At 41.1% G+C, this 15,766-nt stretch overlaps 1 protein-coding gene and 2 non-coding genes across 3 annotated transcripts in view; all 3 read right to left on the reverse strand.

The window, feature by feature from the left end:
- LOC141326062 (uncharacterized) overlaps positions 1 to 15,766 on the reverse strand; it is a 629,392-nt gene that overhangs the window by 248,160 nt on the left and 365,466 nt on the right. Inside the window, 8 exon segments of the mRNA XM_073834763.1 lie at positions 12,697 to 12,922; positions 13,010 to 13,501; positions 13,682 to 14,009; positions 14,142 to 14,207; positions 14,326 to 14,744; positions 14,936 to 15,030; positions 15,243 to 15,323; positions 15,441 to 15,764. Coding sequence (XP_073690864.1) covers positions 12,697 to 12,922; positions 13,010 to 13,501; positions 13,682 to 14,009; positions 14,142 to 14,207; positions 14,326 to 14,744; positions 14,936 to 15,030; positions 15,243 to 15,323; positions 15,441 to 15,764 — 2,031 coding nt within the window.
- Positions 11,175 to 11,246, reverse strand: trnaw-cca (transfer RNA tryptophan (anticodon CCA)). The gene has a single exon. It is a non-coding gene; the product is annotated as a tRNA-Trp (tRNA).
- Positions 12,416 to 12,487, reverse strand: trnaw-cca (transfer RNA tryptophan (anticodon CCA)). The gene has a single exon. It is a non-coding gene; the product is annotated as a tRNA-Trp (tRNA).

A 15,766-nucleotide genomic window follows, 5' to 3' on the forward strand; every position in this document is an offset into this window, starting at 1 on the left:
TTCCTGAGTTCCTGGTCAAGATGGCCGCCACGCCAGAGCCTGCTGCAAAGATGGCCGCCACGCCAGAGCCTGCTGCAAAGATGGCCGCCACGCCAGAGCCCGCTGCAAAGATGGCCGCCACACCAGAGCTACCACCCAAGATGGCCGCCATGCCAGAGCCTGCACCCAAGATGGCCGCCATGCCAGAGCCTGCACCCAAGATGGCCGCCACGCCAGACCCACGTCAAGCCATAATCCTGATGCCAACGCCTGCTAATGCTACGTCAGTCAAGCCAGCGCCTGCTCACGCCACATCAGCCAAGCCAGCGCCTGCTAACACCACATCAGCCGAGCCAGCATCTGCTAACGCCACGTCAACCAAACCATCGCCTGTTAACGCCATGTCTGCTGCTCCGGTACAGTCAAGTCACGACACAGCTCCTGTTCTTGTCAAGTCAAGTCACATCATGGCTGCTGTCTCTGCAAGGTCAAGTCAAGTCACAGCTGCTCCTGTCACGCCAAGTCAAGTCACAGCTGCTCCTGTCACGCCAAGTCAAGTCACAGCTGCCCCTGTCACGCCAAGTCAAGTCACAGCTGCTCCTGTTACGCCGAGTCAAGTTACAGTTGTTCCTCTCACGCCAAGCCAAGTCACAGCTGTTCCTGTCATCCCAAGTCAAGTCACTGCTATTCCTGTCACGCCCAATCAAGTCACAGCAGTTCCTTCCAGGCCAAGTCACGTCTCGCCCGAACATCCAGAGCCGGGACATGTTTCGTCTGATCTACCAGAGCCTTCGCTCCCAAGCCACGCAGAGCCTTCACTCCCAAGCCATGCAGAGCCAACGCTCCCAAGCCATGCACAGCCAATGCTCCCAAGCCATGCAGAGCCAACGCTCCCAAGCCATGCAGAGCCAACGCTCCCACATCACGCAGAGCCAACGCTCCCAAGCCTCACGCCCACTGACCCGGAGGGCATTCCTCTGCCAACTGCGCTACCTGCTATGGCAATCGCCATTTTGAGTGTGTGGGCTGTACACTGCGCCCCAGTGCCCTCTTCTGCCCAGGAGTCCGCCCACAAGTTTGCTCTGGAGACCTCATCTACACGCATGTCCGCTGCGCCTATACCTCTTTCGGAGGTGGCGTACATAGCGGAACTTCACGCTCTGCCCGCACCGCCAAGACTTCACGTTCTGCCCGCACCGCCAAGGCCTCACGCTCTGCCTGCACCACCTATGCCCCCTGCTCTGCCAGCTCCGCCAGGGTTCCTTGCTCTGCCTGTTCTGCCAAGATTCCGTGCTCTGTCAAGATTCCGTGCTCTGTCTGCTCCGCCAGGACTCCCTGCTCTGCCTGCGCCGCCAAGGCTTCACACTGTGCCTGCACCGCCTAGGCTCCCTGTCGTCTCTGACACGACCACGAAAGCCATTCCTGAAGTTCTCGTCTGCCTAGTCACGACTAGGGAGGCCACCTTCCCCCATGAACTCTCTACCTCTCTCCTTGCTCTGTCTGCCTCCTCTGTCTCTGCTCTCCCCAGGTCCCAGTCCATGATGCGGCCTCCTGTTCCGCCCTGGAAGGCTTCTGCGCCTCCTGTTCTGCCCTGGAGGGCTCCTGCGCCTCCTGTTCCGCCCTGGAGGGCTCCTGCGCCTCCGGTTCCGCCCTGGAGGGCTCCTGCGCCTCCTGCTCCGCCCTGGAGGGCGCCTGCGCCTCCTGCTCCGCCCTGGAGGGTTCCTGCGCCTCCTGCTCCGCCCTGGAGGGCGCCTGGGCCTCCTGTTCCGCCCTGGAGGGCTCCTGCGCCTCCTGTTCCGCCCTGGAGGGCTCCTGCGCCTCCTGTTCCGCCCTGGAGGGCTCCTGCGCCTCCTGTTCCGCCCTGGAGGGCTCCTGCGCCTCCTGCTCCGCCCTGGAGGGCCGCTCCGCCTCCTGCTCCGCCCTGGAGGGCTCCTAAACCCCTTGCTCCGCCTTCGGCTCTGCCCTGGAGGGCTTCTACGCCTCCTGCTCTGCCCCGGAGGGTCGCTAAGCCTCCTGCTCCGCCCTGGAGGGCTCCTAAGACTCTTGCTCCACCTCAAAGGACTGCTCTGCCTCCAGCCCTGCCCTGGAGGGCTCCTGAATCTCCTGCCCTGCTCTGGAGGGCCTTTGCCCAACCTGTTCTGCCTCAGTCTCCTGGCCCCCCCACCGCTCCCCTGGACTGTTTCTTCCTGTTGTTTTTTGGAGCGTCTGGAAGCCGCTCCTTGGAGGGGGGCTATGTTACGCCAGGCCAGCAGAGGGAGCCCTTACCCCCACTGACTGTTGCTGCTCCCTCTGCTGCCTCTATGGTTACTTCCTGTTTGTCTACCATAAATACAAGCTCAGGACACACACACTCTGCGAAGTATTGTTTTGCTCCAGCGGACTCTACCAAGCGTTTTCCATTGCTCCCAGGTTTCCTAGTCTCCTTGTTGTTCCCTAATTATAGTTCTGTTTTTGTTTTCCCAGTCTTAGTCTTAGTTTTCTAGTTTCTTGTTTTCATTTCATTGTTTCATTTGGACTGCCCACCTGGATTTTGACCTACGCTTGTTTATTGGATTACGCTATTGGATTGTCTTCACTGTTCATGTTTGCTGGTGTTTTCGACCCTGTCTGTCTGACTACGATCTGCTTAATAAAGCCTTGCATTTGGATCCTCACTCTTGGTCGTCCCGTTTGTGACAACAACATTCCCCATCAACCATTTCCAAATAATTTTTCTGTTCCACAAAAAAAAAAAAAAATCCCACAAAACTGAATCCACAAGGATGTGACACAGAGCAAGAAAAGTTTTGATGCATGTCAGCTTCCTGCAAAGGTACTCCATGAAGAGGAAGAATTAATGAAGTATTTATACAAAAATGAAAACTATTTATTAATTGCATATATTAAAGTCATTCATATCATTACAGGTCAACATGCTATGGACTATGGATGAAGCCAGCTGGTTGTAGCCATTGTGAAGTCTCCTGGCCAGAATCTGGAGTATCGTTCCATCACAAGGAATTCCAAACACTGAGCCCACATTGAATGGCTATTAGGAGAGGAACACATATCAAAACAAAAATATAAATGCATAATTGTACCACTAGGTTTGTATTTATGCTTCATAAGTATAGTCTTCAGTGTATGTAATAATTCAACTAATTTAATTCAAATTGCAATGCTGTATCATTTTTAGACTATTGAGTGCTATTTTAGAACTTTGCTTAATATGAAGGTGCAAATCTCTACCAGCTAAGCCATTACACCACAGGCGTCATTTTAATGGCACAAGGGAACAGGTGGCACAGCAAGATTCTTAATTTTTATATGTACATTACACAGACATGATCATTTACATTTCTGATAAACAGGTCACCTTTGAGCAATATGTTTGGCTCATCACTTTCATAAATATCAGCAACATACATTGTAGCTTTGTGGTAAGTAAAAAGACTGTAATACAAAGACTAGAAATGCAAATGGTAAGGTAGTATATATAAACATAGAAATGCCCGTAAATGTTTGATCTTTTCAGTGACATTTATTTGACTTAGTTGTTAAAATTTCTTTATTTACTTTTCTCCAATTTAGTGTCTACATGCTCACAGTGACATAAATTTTAATACGTGACACTAAAAGTGGAACAAATGAAATGAAACAAGCCAAACAGACATGCAAACAGGATTGGGTATGATAGTTTATTATAAAAAGTTATGTTTAGCTCCAATATGCTAATAATGGTATATTAGTATAGTTGGTGTTGCTTAAGACCACCATTAATACACACACTGCATTTTTCAAAAACAGAATTTTTCCAAATGAGAAGAAATAAGTATGGAGCAGAAGACTTGGTGAACACTAAGTGGAAACCTGACACAATCCAACATTCATTTCATGAGGATGGTTCTAGCTGTGGTGTCTTTGTGATGCTAGTAAATGTAGAGGGAGAATGGGTTTACATTAACTGTCCTCACCTTTTCCCATGTGAGACTGTGTCTATTCATTTCCACTGCTGTCCTCCTAGATTGGCCAGGTGCTGGAAGAGTTGCCAAACAATTCTGACAGCATTAATAACACCCAAGGAGCGGCCAACAATTTGGCCAAAGAAAGTTTGCTGACTTTAAAAGAACAGTTTATTTCCATGTCAAAGAAAGAGAGATGAATTATAATACTACATTCAAATAATTGCAGTGTCAAAAGAGGAATGCTGCTCTGTGTGGAGAAAAAGAAAGAGCCCACACAGAAGCAATGCATACAGGTTTTCACTATGCCATTTCTGCCTGTTGACTATGTGTGTTAAGGGAAGACATGTGTTTTCACAACTACATTTAATAATTTCAAAACTTTTTAAATAAATCTAACAGCATATCCTCTTTCCTTCCAGATTCCAGAGGTGGTTTCATGTTTAGTGCCTCAACATTAATATGCCACTAGAAGAACAACCATGGATTTGTGATTTGTGTTTATAAGCTGTTCAGTTAGAGGAGCTTATGCTGAAAGTGTGTTTACATTGTAATAAATATGTATTATCTATTTGATATGTTATAGAAATACATTTTTTATTTAAATATTTTTGTATTCTGTTTATGTTTCATATAGTGCTTGTCTTCTGCTGGCCTTTTATGTGATGCAGTTTTTAGTAAGCACGCTTGGATTTGTGAGGGAGAAGAAATTGTGACAGCTGATCTTTTGTTAGTTTACTTTTTATTTAGAATCTACAAAATGCAGAAAGAAAACACCTAAAATGGCTCTTTACTAATTACAATGCAAAAATTCTAAAAATAGTAATTTACAGTTTTTTACAATCGTTTTTGCACTAATAACTGAACCATAATGTCATTTTTCAAAACTCTAGACACATAATACACAACCAATGATCAAAATGCAAATTTTTCAAACCACTTAACACATTTTTTCAAATGCTTGGATACAATACACATAAGCAAAAGATAATTTGTTCATTGAACTTAAATCACCTTTTCAAAATGACACAACTTAACATCAAAGTATTACTATTTCAAAATGCAACTCACACATTACATCTGAGATGAGTGTGCATTCATTTTGTTACAAAGATTGAACTATCAGTTGATACATCTGCTTAAAATGATAAGTAACTGTTGCATTACCCTTGAAGCATAGCTTTTATGGAAAATAGTGCATGTTTCAGGAAAGATCATTTGACACCAGTTACCGCAGAATATGACCCAGATGGACCACACTACACTCTCAGAAAAAAAGGTACAAAACTATACCTTTTAGGGTACAAGTAGCTGTCACTGGGGTGTTACCAAGGGTACAATTTTTTGGGTACATAATTGTACAATAAGGACCCATTGTGTACCTTTAAAGGTACCTTCATATGTTTTGTTGCCCAGGAACAAAATTGTACCTCTGCAGTACTTTTTTTTTTTTTTTCCGTGTATCTATGGATGCCATATTTCATTCTTTATCAGATATGGTTTCTATGGCCCCATGTACCTCTTTTACAGAACACATTTTCATATTCAACATTACTGAATGCAAGATGTCATTTTAATGTTATTGCTTTTGTGGTTTTAATGAGTTAATGGCTACCCTGGTAAAAAAAAAAAGAATGTATAAAGAACGTTGGTACACAAATTAGCCCTGCTGAAAAAAAAAAAAAACATCCAAAACCAGCCTAGGCTGTTTGGCTGTTTTTAGCTGGTCATAGCTGGTCAGCAGGCTGGTTTTAGAGGGGTATCGTCCACTTTTCTGTCTGGTCAGGCTGGGAAACCACCAGCTAAAACCAGCTAAGACCAGCCAACCAGCCTTTTTTTTTTCAGCAGGGTACAGTATACTGTAAACTGTATTCTGTATTCCGTACCCTGCTGAAAAAAAACAGCTAAAACTTTGAATCTATTTTTATCCTTTAGAAAACCTATGCTGAGATTTATAATAAATTTATTGATTTACTGATAAAATAAATCATTTATTTTATCAGTAAATTCCACATTACAGTATTTCAATGATACCACGATCCCACTGTGTCTGTACTGTTCTCAGTCTAAAGTAAAAAAAAAAATGGAACCTGAATCACATATTTTGTACAACTATATTTAATGATTGTACACTCAAAAAAATGATTCTTTAAACTAACTCAATTCAATTATGGACAGTGGTTCCAAACAACCAAATTGTTTATTATTAACATATAAGGATTTTTTTCAATCTTTTCAAAATTATTCTGTTAAGACAACACAATTGAATTAGGAAAATCAATGTGAAATAGTAATGTCCAACCAAATCAATGTAAGCAATGTCCTTTAACTTAAAACCATTAAGTTTAGTCAGCTTGTTTTGGTTTACTAAAAAATAGGCCAAAGAGCTCATAATTTATTCATGTCGCAATGCATGATGGGAGTCATGGATGAGTTCTGATTGGCTACAACTTGGTTTTTTGGTGGTCACCGTTGTTGTGATTCTCACACTGATTCTTCATGTCTGTGTGTCTAAAAGCAAAAAAGCTTTTTTTTTCTTTCTTCATCTGTCTCATAAAGCCAAAACTGACAGATCTTTTGTTCACAGTTCTCTTGAAATCTGTAAGGAAAACCTAAGTCAAGTACTTAAGTCACTATATGATGATAGCTATTTTAAGTACAGTCAATGCTACTTGATGACTTTTGTTCTTGGCTTGTCTAGCTGTTATAACTCAGTAAAAGCAGCCAAACAAAATCTAACATTGAAGATTTAAGGGTCAAGAGCCCAACTAATGCAAACATTGACCACTATAATGGTTGCTTAAATTTTTTTTCCCTCTTTTGGTGATTCTGCTTATTAACATCAGGTGTCTGTAATAATGATCAATCATGACGACGTGTCTTCATCAAATACTTTAGAAATTGTCACATCCCGTTTTTGAATGGTGAAATTAAACCCTTTGCGTTACTTTAACAATTCATAATTAAGTAAAGTGGATAATTAAACAGCTTAAGTTATTTAAGCACAATGCAATAGTGTTTTGGCGGACAACAAAATATATATATGTTGTTTTAAAATAAAATATTTAAATAAAACCAACAATGGCACAAAACCATTTTTTTGAGTGTACTAGCAAAACCACATTGAAACTATGGGTAACTTGTGTATGGGTGATCTAAAGTAATGTTCCTATAATATTTCATAATAAATTCGTTTTTTGAAACAATGCTTCTGCTAATGCAAGGCTTCTTTAAAGATATGAACGCAATATGCAAAGTTTTGAACACTGGACAGCCTGTGTTACAAATAATGACTGTTTTGAGTTTTGTATCTAGAGTTTTGAAAAATGACATTAAGGTTCAGTTATTAGTGCAAAAACGATTGTAAAAAACTGTATCTGGCCGTGGAAACGTGGCCAGACTGCAGGAACACTGCATTTTGAACAAGTTTTGGAGCTGTTTGTTGAGATCTCTCTATAGCTCAAAATGTTAAATGCAATAAATATGTCTATCTCCATGGTGTAGTGTATTCTTTGGAGTGTGCTTAATCACATTTAAGTGGTTTGGGGTTAACTTGGATAACCACCAAAACGTTACAGAAACGTTAAGGTGCAGTTAGGATCATTCAGCACCACAGACTTGGACAGCGCCATGGCATAAAAACATAGCCAATTTTTTTTCTAAAAATGAAAAATGTCAACCTCATTTGAGGCTTAATGCTTAGCTTACTTTGTAACTTAAAACTTAATAGTTATTCAATAACTATTACAGACACATTGAAGGTTTAATGTGAAACTGTACATTGCTCATAATGGGTATGAAGTTCTGAAGCAAATAATTCCTCTATAAATAAATCCAAAAATTAAAGAAATTACTATTTTCAGGCATTACAGTAATAAACAAATGTAGATAATGTAATATTTTGATGGAAGTTGTGTCAATGAAGAAACCCATTAAATTATGGTACATATTGAACATCTACCAATAAAATGTTGTGCAAGATCAGATAAATGTTTAGCAACTAGTTTTGTAACAATGTGAGCCACTTTTCAAAAGTTGTGAATAAATTTGAATACATTGAATACAGAGATGTTAGAAATGGTTCATTTAGAGCAAATACTTTGAAAAATTCTAAAATGTCGAAGACAGTCAAATAGCCTACATATTTAGCCACTTGTTTTAAAGTGGTGTGACCTTCTTTTCAAAAGTTATTGAACTGGATGTTGTGCCATTGAAGAACCCCACAGAATACATTGATGATAGAAATTAAACAACTAGAGCAAATAGTTGAACATTAAAGACTTGTAGTGTGTTCTTTAGGATCAAATGAATATTTAGCAACTTATTTTAGATCATTGTGACCTTCTTTTCAAAAGTTATTGAACTGGATGTTGTGCCATTGAAGAACCCCATAGAATACATTGATGATAGAAATTAAACAACTAGAGCAAATAGTTGAACATTATAAAAATGGATTCAGCCAAGCAAATAAATAAGGAAAAACAGTTGTAAAATGAAGACATTAACTATGTTCAGGTGATTACAGGTAATTTGCCACTTATCTTGTTCACAAATTACAATTCATGTAGGCTACATGATTTTTTAAATTCTTTTCAAACACAATTATTATAATGCAATTTTTTATTGTTGCTGAAGGAAAATCTATAGCATTACAAGAAATAATGTTGTTTGCTGGTACATCTGTAGTTGGCTAAAATGTAGTTGTCTGTTTCCACACAATGAGAAAAAAAATTGCAACTTTTTAGACGGTCCCTATCTTGTTTGCCAAAATACGTTTGACATTCAGTGGACGTTCGCAAGTAAGTATGCCATTAAAACAATACTTGGCCATTTTGGTCGATTGTGAAAAATGTAGTAGGTTGACAATTATGTCGCTCAACAGAATTAGCAAAAAAATACTTTATTGGACATATAATTAGAAAGTTATTGAACGCGGAAGCCCGAATGTGCGAATATGAAACTAACTTTACCGCAGTTTATTAACAGCACCAAAAACTTAACCTATAAGGTAATATATATAAATACAGTAACTTACCTTTGATAGATGTGCTGAATAGAATGAACGAGGCAGATCTTCACAGCGGCTGCGTCCGAAATCGCCTACTCAATGAGTAGGTACTTAATTTCAATAAGTACTTACTTAACGAGCGCTAAAAGAGTACCTACTCAACAGCCAAATCTCGTTGAGTATGGATGCGTTCCGCCATGTTGACGTTATCATGTGACCTATGACGTTATAACAAGCGCAACATGAAATGATATGGGCGACGGATTTAATTCATCTATCTGTAAACATTTTGATGTTGATGAAATTTGCTTATTTTGGATTGATTGAAGTTTTTATATTTTTAACAATACTAAAATGACTAAAACCCCCAAATTTGTTGTCTTGAATATGTTAATGGGCAAAATTGTGCAAAACTAGCTTAGATCTGATTTGTTTTCCTTTTTCTTGCTGAATTTCTCTGTCCTTTCATCCCTGAAACTTAAAATAATAATAAATAACAAAAACAACAAATGCGATTTTTAATAAATTTCGATTTTATGAATATTCAAATATATTTAATATTTTTTTCTGTATCTTGTACTATGTATGCAAACCTATTATAGTTATGTTTTCTGTCATGATTGTTCTTTGTTAAAGATACTTAAGTCTTTCCCTGAGTTCGTATGGAATTATAAATTCTGTATTACTAAAAATGTAAGTATTACTACTTAGAAATTAAAATAACTTTAGACTGCATTGTTAGCCCACTCCAACACTTACCAACAATAATAAAGATAAATGCTGAATAATAATTAATGATATTTCTAGTTAAACAAGCATAATGTTTTTTTTTTCTATGAAGTAATGAATAAATGCATACGCTTATGAAAATCTTATATTTTATTTACTGACAACATCAGGAAACATGAATAAATTAGTAAAATAATAAAAGTAACCATGAACATAAATAAATACACATGGAACAAAGCTTTATTTAAACATATTGGTCTTTTAGTCTTTTTCTACTGAGGATGAAGAGACCACTGCAACATCTGGTCCAGATGAGGCAAAGGGCAGGTGGAGTGATGGAGGGTCTCATCGATGGCACTAGACCATTTCCAGGATGCTTCTGTGGATTTATCCTTTCTTACTGCACACACCAGTCTGCAGACATTTCAGATCATAAAAAGATGCACAAATATATTACAAAAGCTGTCATTTTAACAGCACAATGTCATTAGATCTCTGTATTGGAAGTTACAAAATGATCAATTTTTCTTTTCCCCAAAAATGCTGCAGTCACCTTTCCTTTCAGGTCCTGCTCCACAAAAGATCTGCAACAAAGGCACATAAATCAAGAATCAGAAAAGTTCTGTTATAGCTCTGTTTGAAATGAGTTTGAAGTTCAGTTAGGCCTACTATATTTACATTTATATTTACATTAATGTAAAGCAGTGACAGTGAATTCTCACATGGCGTCCATCACTTATTCAGAAGTTTCGTGTTGTGATGTGCTCTAGAACATTTTCCTGTCATTTGTTAAGTAGACATTAATGTCTTTAAAATGTATGTTTTATGTAAATCCGCTTTTGAAGACGTACGTGTATTTCCTGGAGTTTAATGTTCGCTATACGTCATAAAACATGTTTTAACAGCGAAATCACAAATATACTATAGCATAGGCTACTGTATAACATCTTGGCACCTTATGCAAATCAACAGTTTACGATAAAGTAGCTCAACAAATATGATTTTTAAGACAGGGAACCGTGTTTTGGTTTGTAATACTCACATTTGTAAACACCTTCATTGCGGTTCTCAATCACGTTCGATGATGACGTTTTGGCCTCCTGGGATTGAAAAGTATCCATCGATGAAAGACTTCAGAATCTGAGCTGAAGCAGTAGGACATCCGGGGATTTCTCGCCTACTCTTTTATGAATACTGAGGTTTCGAACGTACTTCTTTCTTCACATACTCTTTTTTCCTACTATATAGTAGGTAAGTAGGCATATTCGGACGCACTTTAAGTAGATGTACACCCGAATCTCGTGAGAATTAGTGCATTCGCCTACTAATTCTCGCCTACTCTTTTATAAATACTAAGGATTCGGACATACTTATTCGCTTGCCTACTGCTTTCCCCTACTATATAGTAGAGAAGTAGGCGATTTCGGACGCAGCCATACAGAGCGGTGGGATTGGAAACCACTGCAGCACACAACGACAGGACTTCTTTTCACATTAGAAGTCAACAAGAAATCACGTGACCCCGACGTGATTTGAACACGCAACCTTCTGATCTGGAGTCAGACGCGCTACCGTTGCGCCACGAGGTCCTGAACCCAGAGGTGATGTATTTTGCTTAACCCCCTTGACACAGAATGCAAATCAGTAAATATACGGTGCTCAAGGAACACTCTTGATGTTGAACTTTATACTCAGGAGATCAAAAACAGATCGTCTGACCTCAAGGTGATTTGGAGCCAGACACTCTACCGTTGCACTACAAGATAGCGGAAAAATTATTTAGTGTTTCATGCTAAAGCACTTTGATAAACTATGCAAATCCGCTAGTCTTTACACTCACAAAGTCAAGAACAGTTCGCTTGACCTCAACATAATTGGAACACGCAACCTCCCGATCCGGGGTCAGGCGCACTCTGTCGCGGCCACGAGGTCAAGAAAACAAGTCGGCGTTCCTTGCTTAATTGCTTTGATTCAATTTGCAAATCAGTCACGGTAAAGGGCTGTAGACTTTATACTATGGATGTCAAGAAGAGATCAACTGATGTGATTGGAACATGCAACCGTCTGACCTGGATTCAGCCAAGCTACCGTTGTACCCCAAGACACCACAAACCTATCTGGTGTTTCCTGCTTAAGCCACCTTTGGTCATCCTGCCTTCGATAGCTCAGCTGGTAGAGCGGAGGACTGTAGATAATACATTGGCTATCCTTAGGTCGCTGGTTCGATTCCGGCTCGAAAGAGCTGGCTTTTGAATTCAGCAAGTAGATGTTTCCACGATTTCTTCAGAGATTGCAGGGCAAGATATGCAAAAGTAACACGTCAAGAGGCAGATCTGTCACAGTACACAATGACAGGAATGGTTATTACATGAGATCTCAGGCTTAATAAAAATAACAGGTCAAGATACAAATCTATCACAGTACACTGGTGATTTTCAATCCTGATCCTGGGGACCCCCTGCTCTGGGCTGTGTTTCCCAAAAGGGTTGCAATCCTTAATACAACGTAGACGCATTGAAACCAATAGAGTTGCAATCAACTTAGGCTTACGATGACTCTGGAAGACGCGGCCCTGCATTTTTGTCTGTCTCCTTTTTCTGACACACCCAGATGAGCTCATGGAGCTCTCTCCTAACTAGCTAATGATCTTAATCAGGTGTGTTTAATAAGGGAGACATACAGAGCGGTGGGATTGGAAACCACTGCAGCACACAACGACAGGACTTCTTTTCACATTAGAAGTCAACAAGAAATCACGTGACCCCGACGTGATTTGAACACGCAACCTTCTGATCTGGAGTCAGACGCGCTACCGTTGCGCCACGAGGTCCTGAACCCTGACGTGATGTATTTTGCTTAACTTGTTGTGTTTGCTTCTTTGACAGACTGTGTCTGTTGTTCTAGGATAATAATAAATAAATAAATAGTATAAATAATAATAAACGATACTGCTAGTAGTACTACTACAAATAATGATGTTAAAATGTTTAACTGCAAATAAGTAATTTTGCTGATAAATAAAAAGTGATTCATACTGACCTGGAATGAACCTGTTCAGATGCAAGTGGAACGATTCAAGTGATGTGGATCCTCTTGCACATCTGTAGTTTGGCAAGACAATGCCCTCCTTGGTAGTGGTGCCAGTTACAGTGTACAGGAGGACACCTGGTTCATCCTGAATGCACTTCACATGCTTCTTCTGGATTTGCCAGATGTGCTGCATTCTCTCGTGGTCCAAGAGAGGGACACCAAGATAGTCTCTGCCCTTTATGCCCATGAGCTCATTAAGAAGCTGATCAATCATTAAGATCGTCTGATGCTCCCCTCTTGTCCGCCTTCTTCAGTGCAACGCCAGTTCCTCCTTGGTGATCTGCTGGTCCACCAGTTTTTCAGTGATCCCAGGAACACGTTCTCGTTTCAATTGTTCCCTCTTAGCTTGACGCAGCAAGGCAACATCTCCACTGTCCCACTCAAAAATGCAGCTTGACAGTCTGGACATGAAAACAGGGTAAAGAGGATGTGCATCCTTTGTACACCCAGATGCCAGTCGCCGCATAAAGTGGTATATGTCAAGCTTTACAACCAGGTCTGGCCAACCACCAAATCTTTGTTTTAGTTTTGACTGTCCTGTGCCCTCCCGACAACATTCACAGTCAACATAGAGAAGCTGAGGAGGAGCCACACCAGCATTTCTGTACCTGCGGATGAGATCAGCAGCCATGGTGTCAAGAGCAGGACCCTCCTGAGCGGTTAGGACACTGATCAGGATTTGGCCCACCTCATTGCTCACAGATGTAAGCCACAAGGCGGTCCCCTTGGCAAAGCCTGATAGCTTCTTGGTGATCTGTGATCACACAGAAAAGGCCAAATAAAAGTTTCTTTTATTTCTAAAATACTGAACTAATACAGTTTTTTAATATACAAAAGCATTAATTAAATTGTTCATGTCTTTACTGCTAATGTTGTATTTTAGACTTTTGTTTGTGAGGTAGGATTTTACTGTGGTAAGAGTTAAAATATTTACCTTTTTTGTGGAATCCATTTTTAATATATTGCCAAAGGTAGAGGTTATACTGGCTTTGATGTGGTCCAGCCTGCTTAAGATGTCTCTGCCATAAACAGACAGCATCCACCGGTGGGAAGGAATAGCCACTGACTCAGGAGGGTCCGGGAACTTGACAGGAAGCAGGCTTGGCTGGGCTACAAAGTCTGAGCATGCGCCAAGGTAGCGACAAACACGCTTAAGCCACTCCTCGCTGTGATTTTCCCTCACCTGCCTGACCAAGCGGCTGGGGCTATTACCCAAGGTCCTTTCCCTCAGAAAACGGATCACCCGCATGTCACAAGCATATCTGTATAAAGAAACAAAGTGAAAAAGAGACCAAAAATGGCAAACATTTAAAATAAGCTAATGTATAATGTGTTTGAATGACAAACGTTTGTGACACAGGGTAAATTTCAGAGGAAAATTTCAGTATACTCACCTTCGTGTCAGGATCAGTCGGAACTCCATTCTGTGTGCCAAATCCAGCTGGTCCAAGATGGTCTTGCTGGTGGAAATGTAACTTGTTTTACAACCAGATGAACTGCACCATAGAGTCTCCGTAATCATCAGGTAGTACCTATCAACATCCAAAACGTGGCGGGCTCTCTTGTGGGCTCCATAACCTGTGAGCTGTTTTCCACACACAGGACAGGACAGCCTGACCTTCCAAAGGTGATATGGCATCCACAAGAGAAGCCGGTGTGTAAAAAAAACGCTCTGGAGTGGGGGCCTGATGATAAATGAGCGCTGGCTCTGGTGGATCATACCAAAGCTTCAGGTCAGTGCGCAGCCGCTGGTTCTTCCATAGAGCAGATGAAATCCACTTCTGATCCTGAGGTGGTATGGTCCTCATCAACTTTGCAGGCAGCCAGCCAGGCTCTAAACCAGGAGCAGTTTCCATGTCAGCAGCAGGGTGAGCTGAGCGACCAACCACAGATGGAGCAGCAGAGGTGGCAAAAAAAGAGGTGGCAGTGAGGGATGCAGTGGTCACAGGAGGAGGAGGAGATGAGGTACCAGAGGAGGAGGCGGCATCTGACATTTCCTAAAAATAGGCAAATATATATACATGATTGCAAGTCACTCACAAAGAATGCTAATTTGAAGTATCATTTTGAAGACAATCACTTAATTGAAGAGTTTCTCACAGCTCCAACAGCTACCGATGGTATTGAGGAAGTGGTTGTGGAAACAGGAAAGGGAGGAAGAGAAAGAGGTGAGACAGTTTGAATGAACATCCTGGGACTGTGGGCAGGCGATGGTGTCCTTCTTGTCATGGCACTTGTGACAGTGCTGGGCATGGCAGAAGAATCGAAAGTGCAACTGATGGGCTGAGAGAATATAACCACAGTTTACAACATTATATATAATGTTAATCTGTCCTTATTAGGAATTACATTAATGACACATAATTTCAACATATCTTTATGGAATGAAAATAACAGTAGCATAACAAGCAAACCCAGGCATAACAATAATAAGTGTGCATAATAGACAACTGTAATATACGATGGATTATATGATTGTAAAATCTTTACATTACCTTGGTTGCATGCTTCCTGCTCAAATTTAAGTTTGGCTTTAAAGCAGCACCCTGAGACCCACCGAACTGTGGCTTTATAAACTAAAAACAAATGTTTAAAAAAAAAGTCATATTAAGAGGAGCCTTGTAAATTAAAATGCATATATTTTAAAATGCTAAAAATGTAAATATCAGTATCAGTAAATCCTCATTACTTACTGATGCCATAGTCAAAGTTGGTTTGTGGGGTGTGAGTTGTCCAGGTGTTGCTGTCTGTCCTGGTGTTGCTGTCTGCCCCGGTGTTGCTGACTGTCCTGGTGTTGCTGACTGCCCCGGTGTTGCTGACTGTCCTGGTGTTGCTGACTGTCCTGGTGTTGCTGACTGCCCCGGTGTTGCTGTCTGCCCCGGTGTTGCTGACTGTCCTGGTGTTGCTGACTGTCCTGGTGTTGCTGACTGCCCCGGTGTTGCTGTCTGCCCCGGTGTTGCTGACTGTCCTGGTGTTGCTGACTGTCCTGGTGTTGCTGACTGCCCCGGTGTTGCTGTCT

This window comes from Garra rufa, chromosome 2, assembly GCF_049309525.1.
Source record: "Garra rufa chromosome 2, GarRuf1.0, whole genome shotgun sequence".
In the NCBI taxonomy this organism is placed as follows: Eukaryota; Metazoa; Chordata; class Actinopteri; order Cypriniformes; family Cyprinidae; genus Garra; species Garra rufa.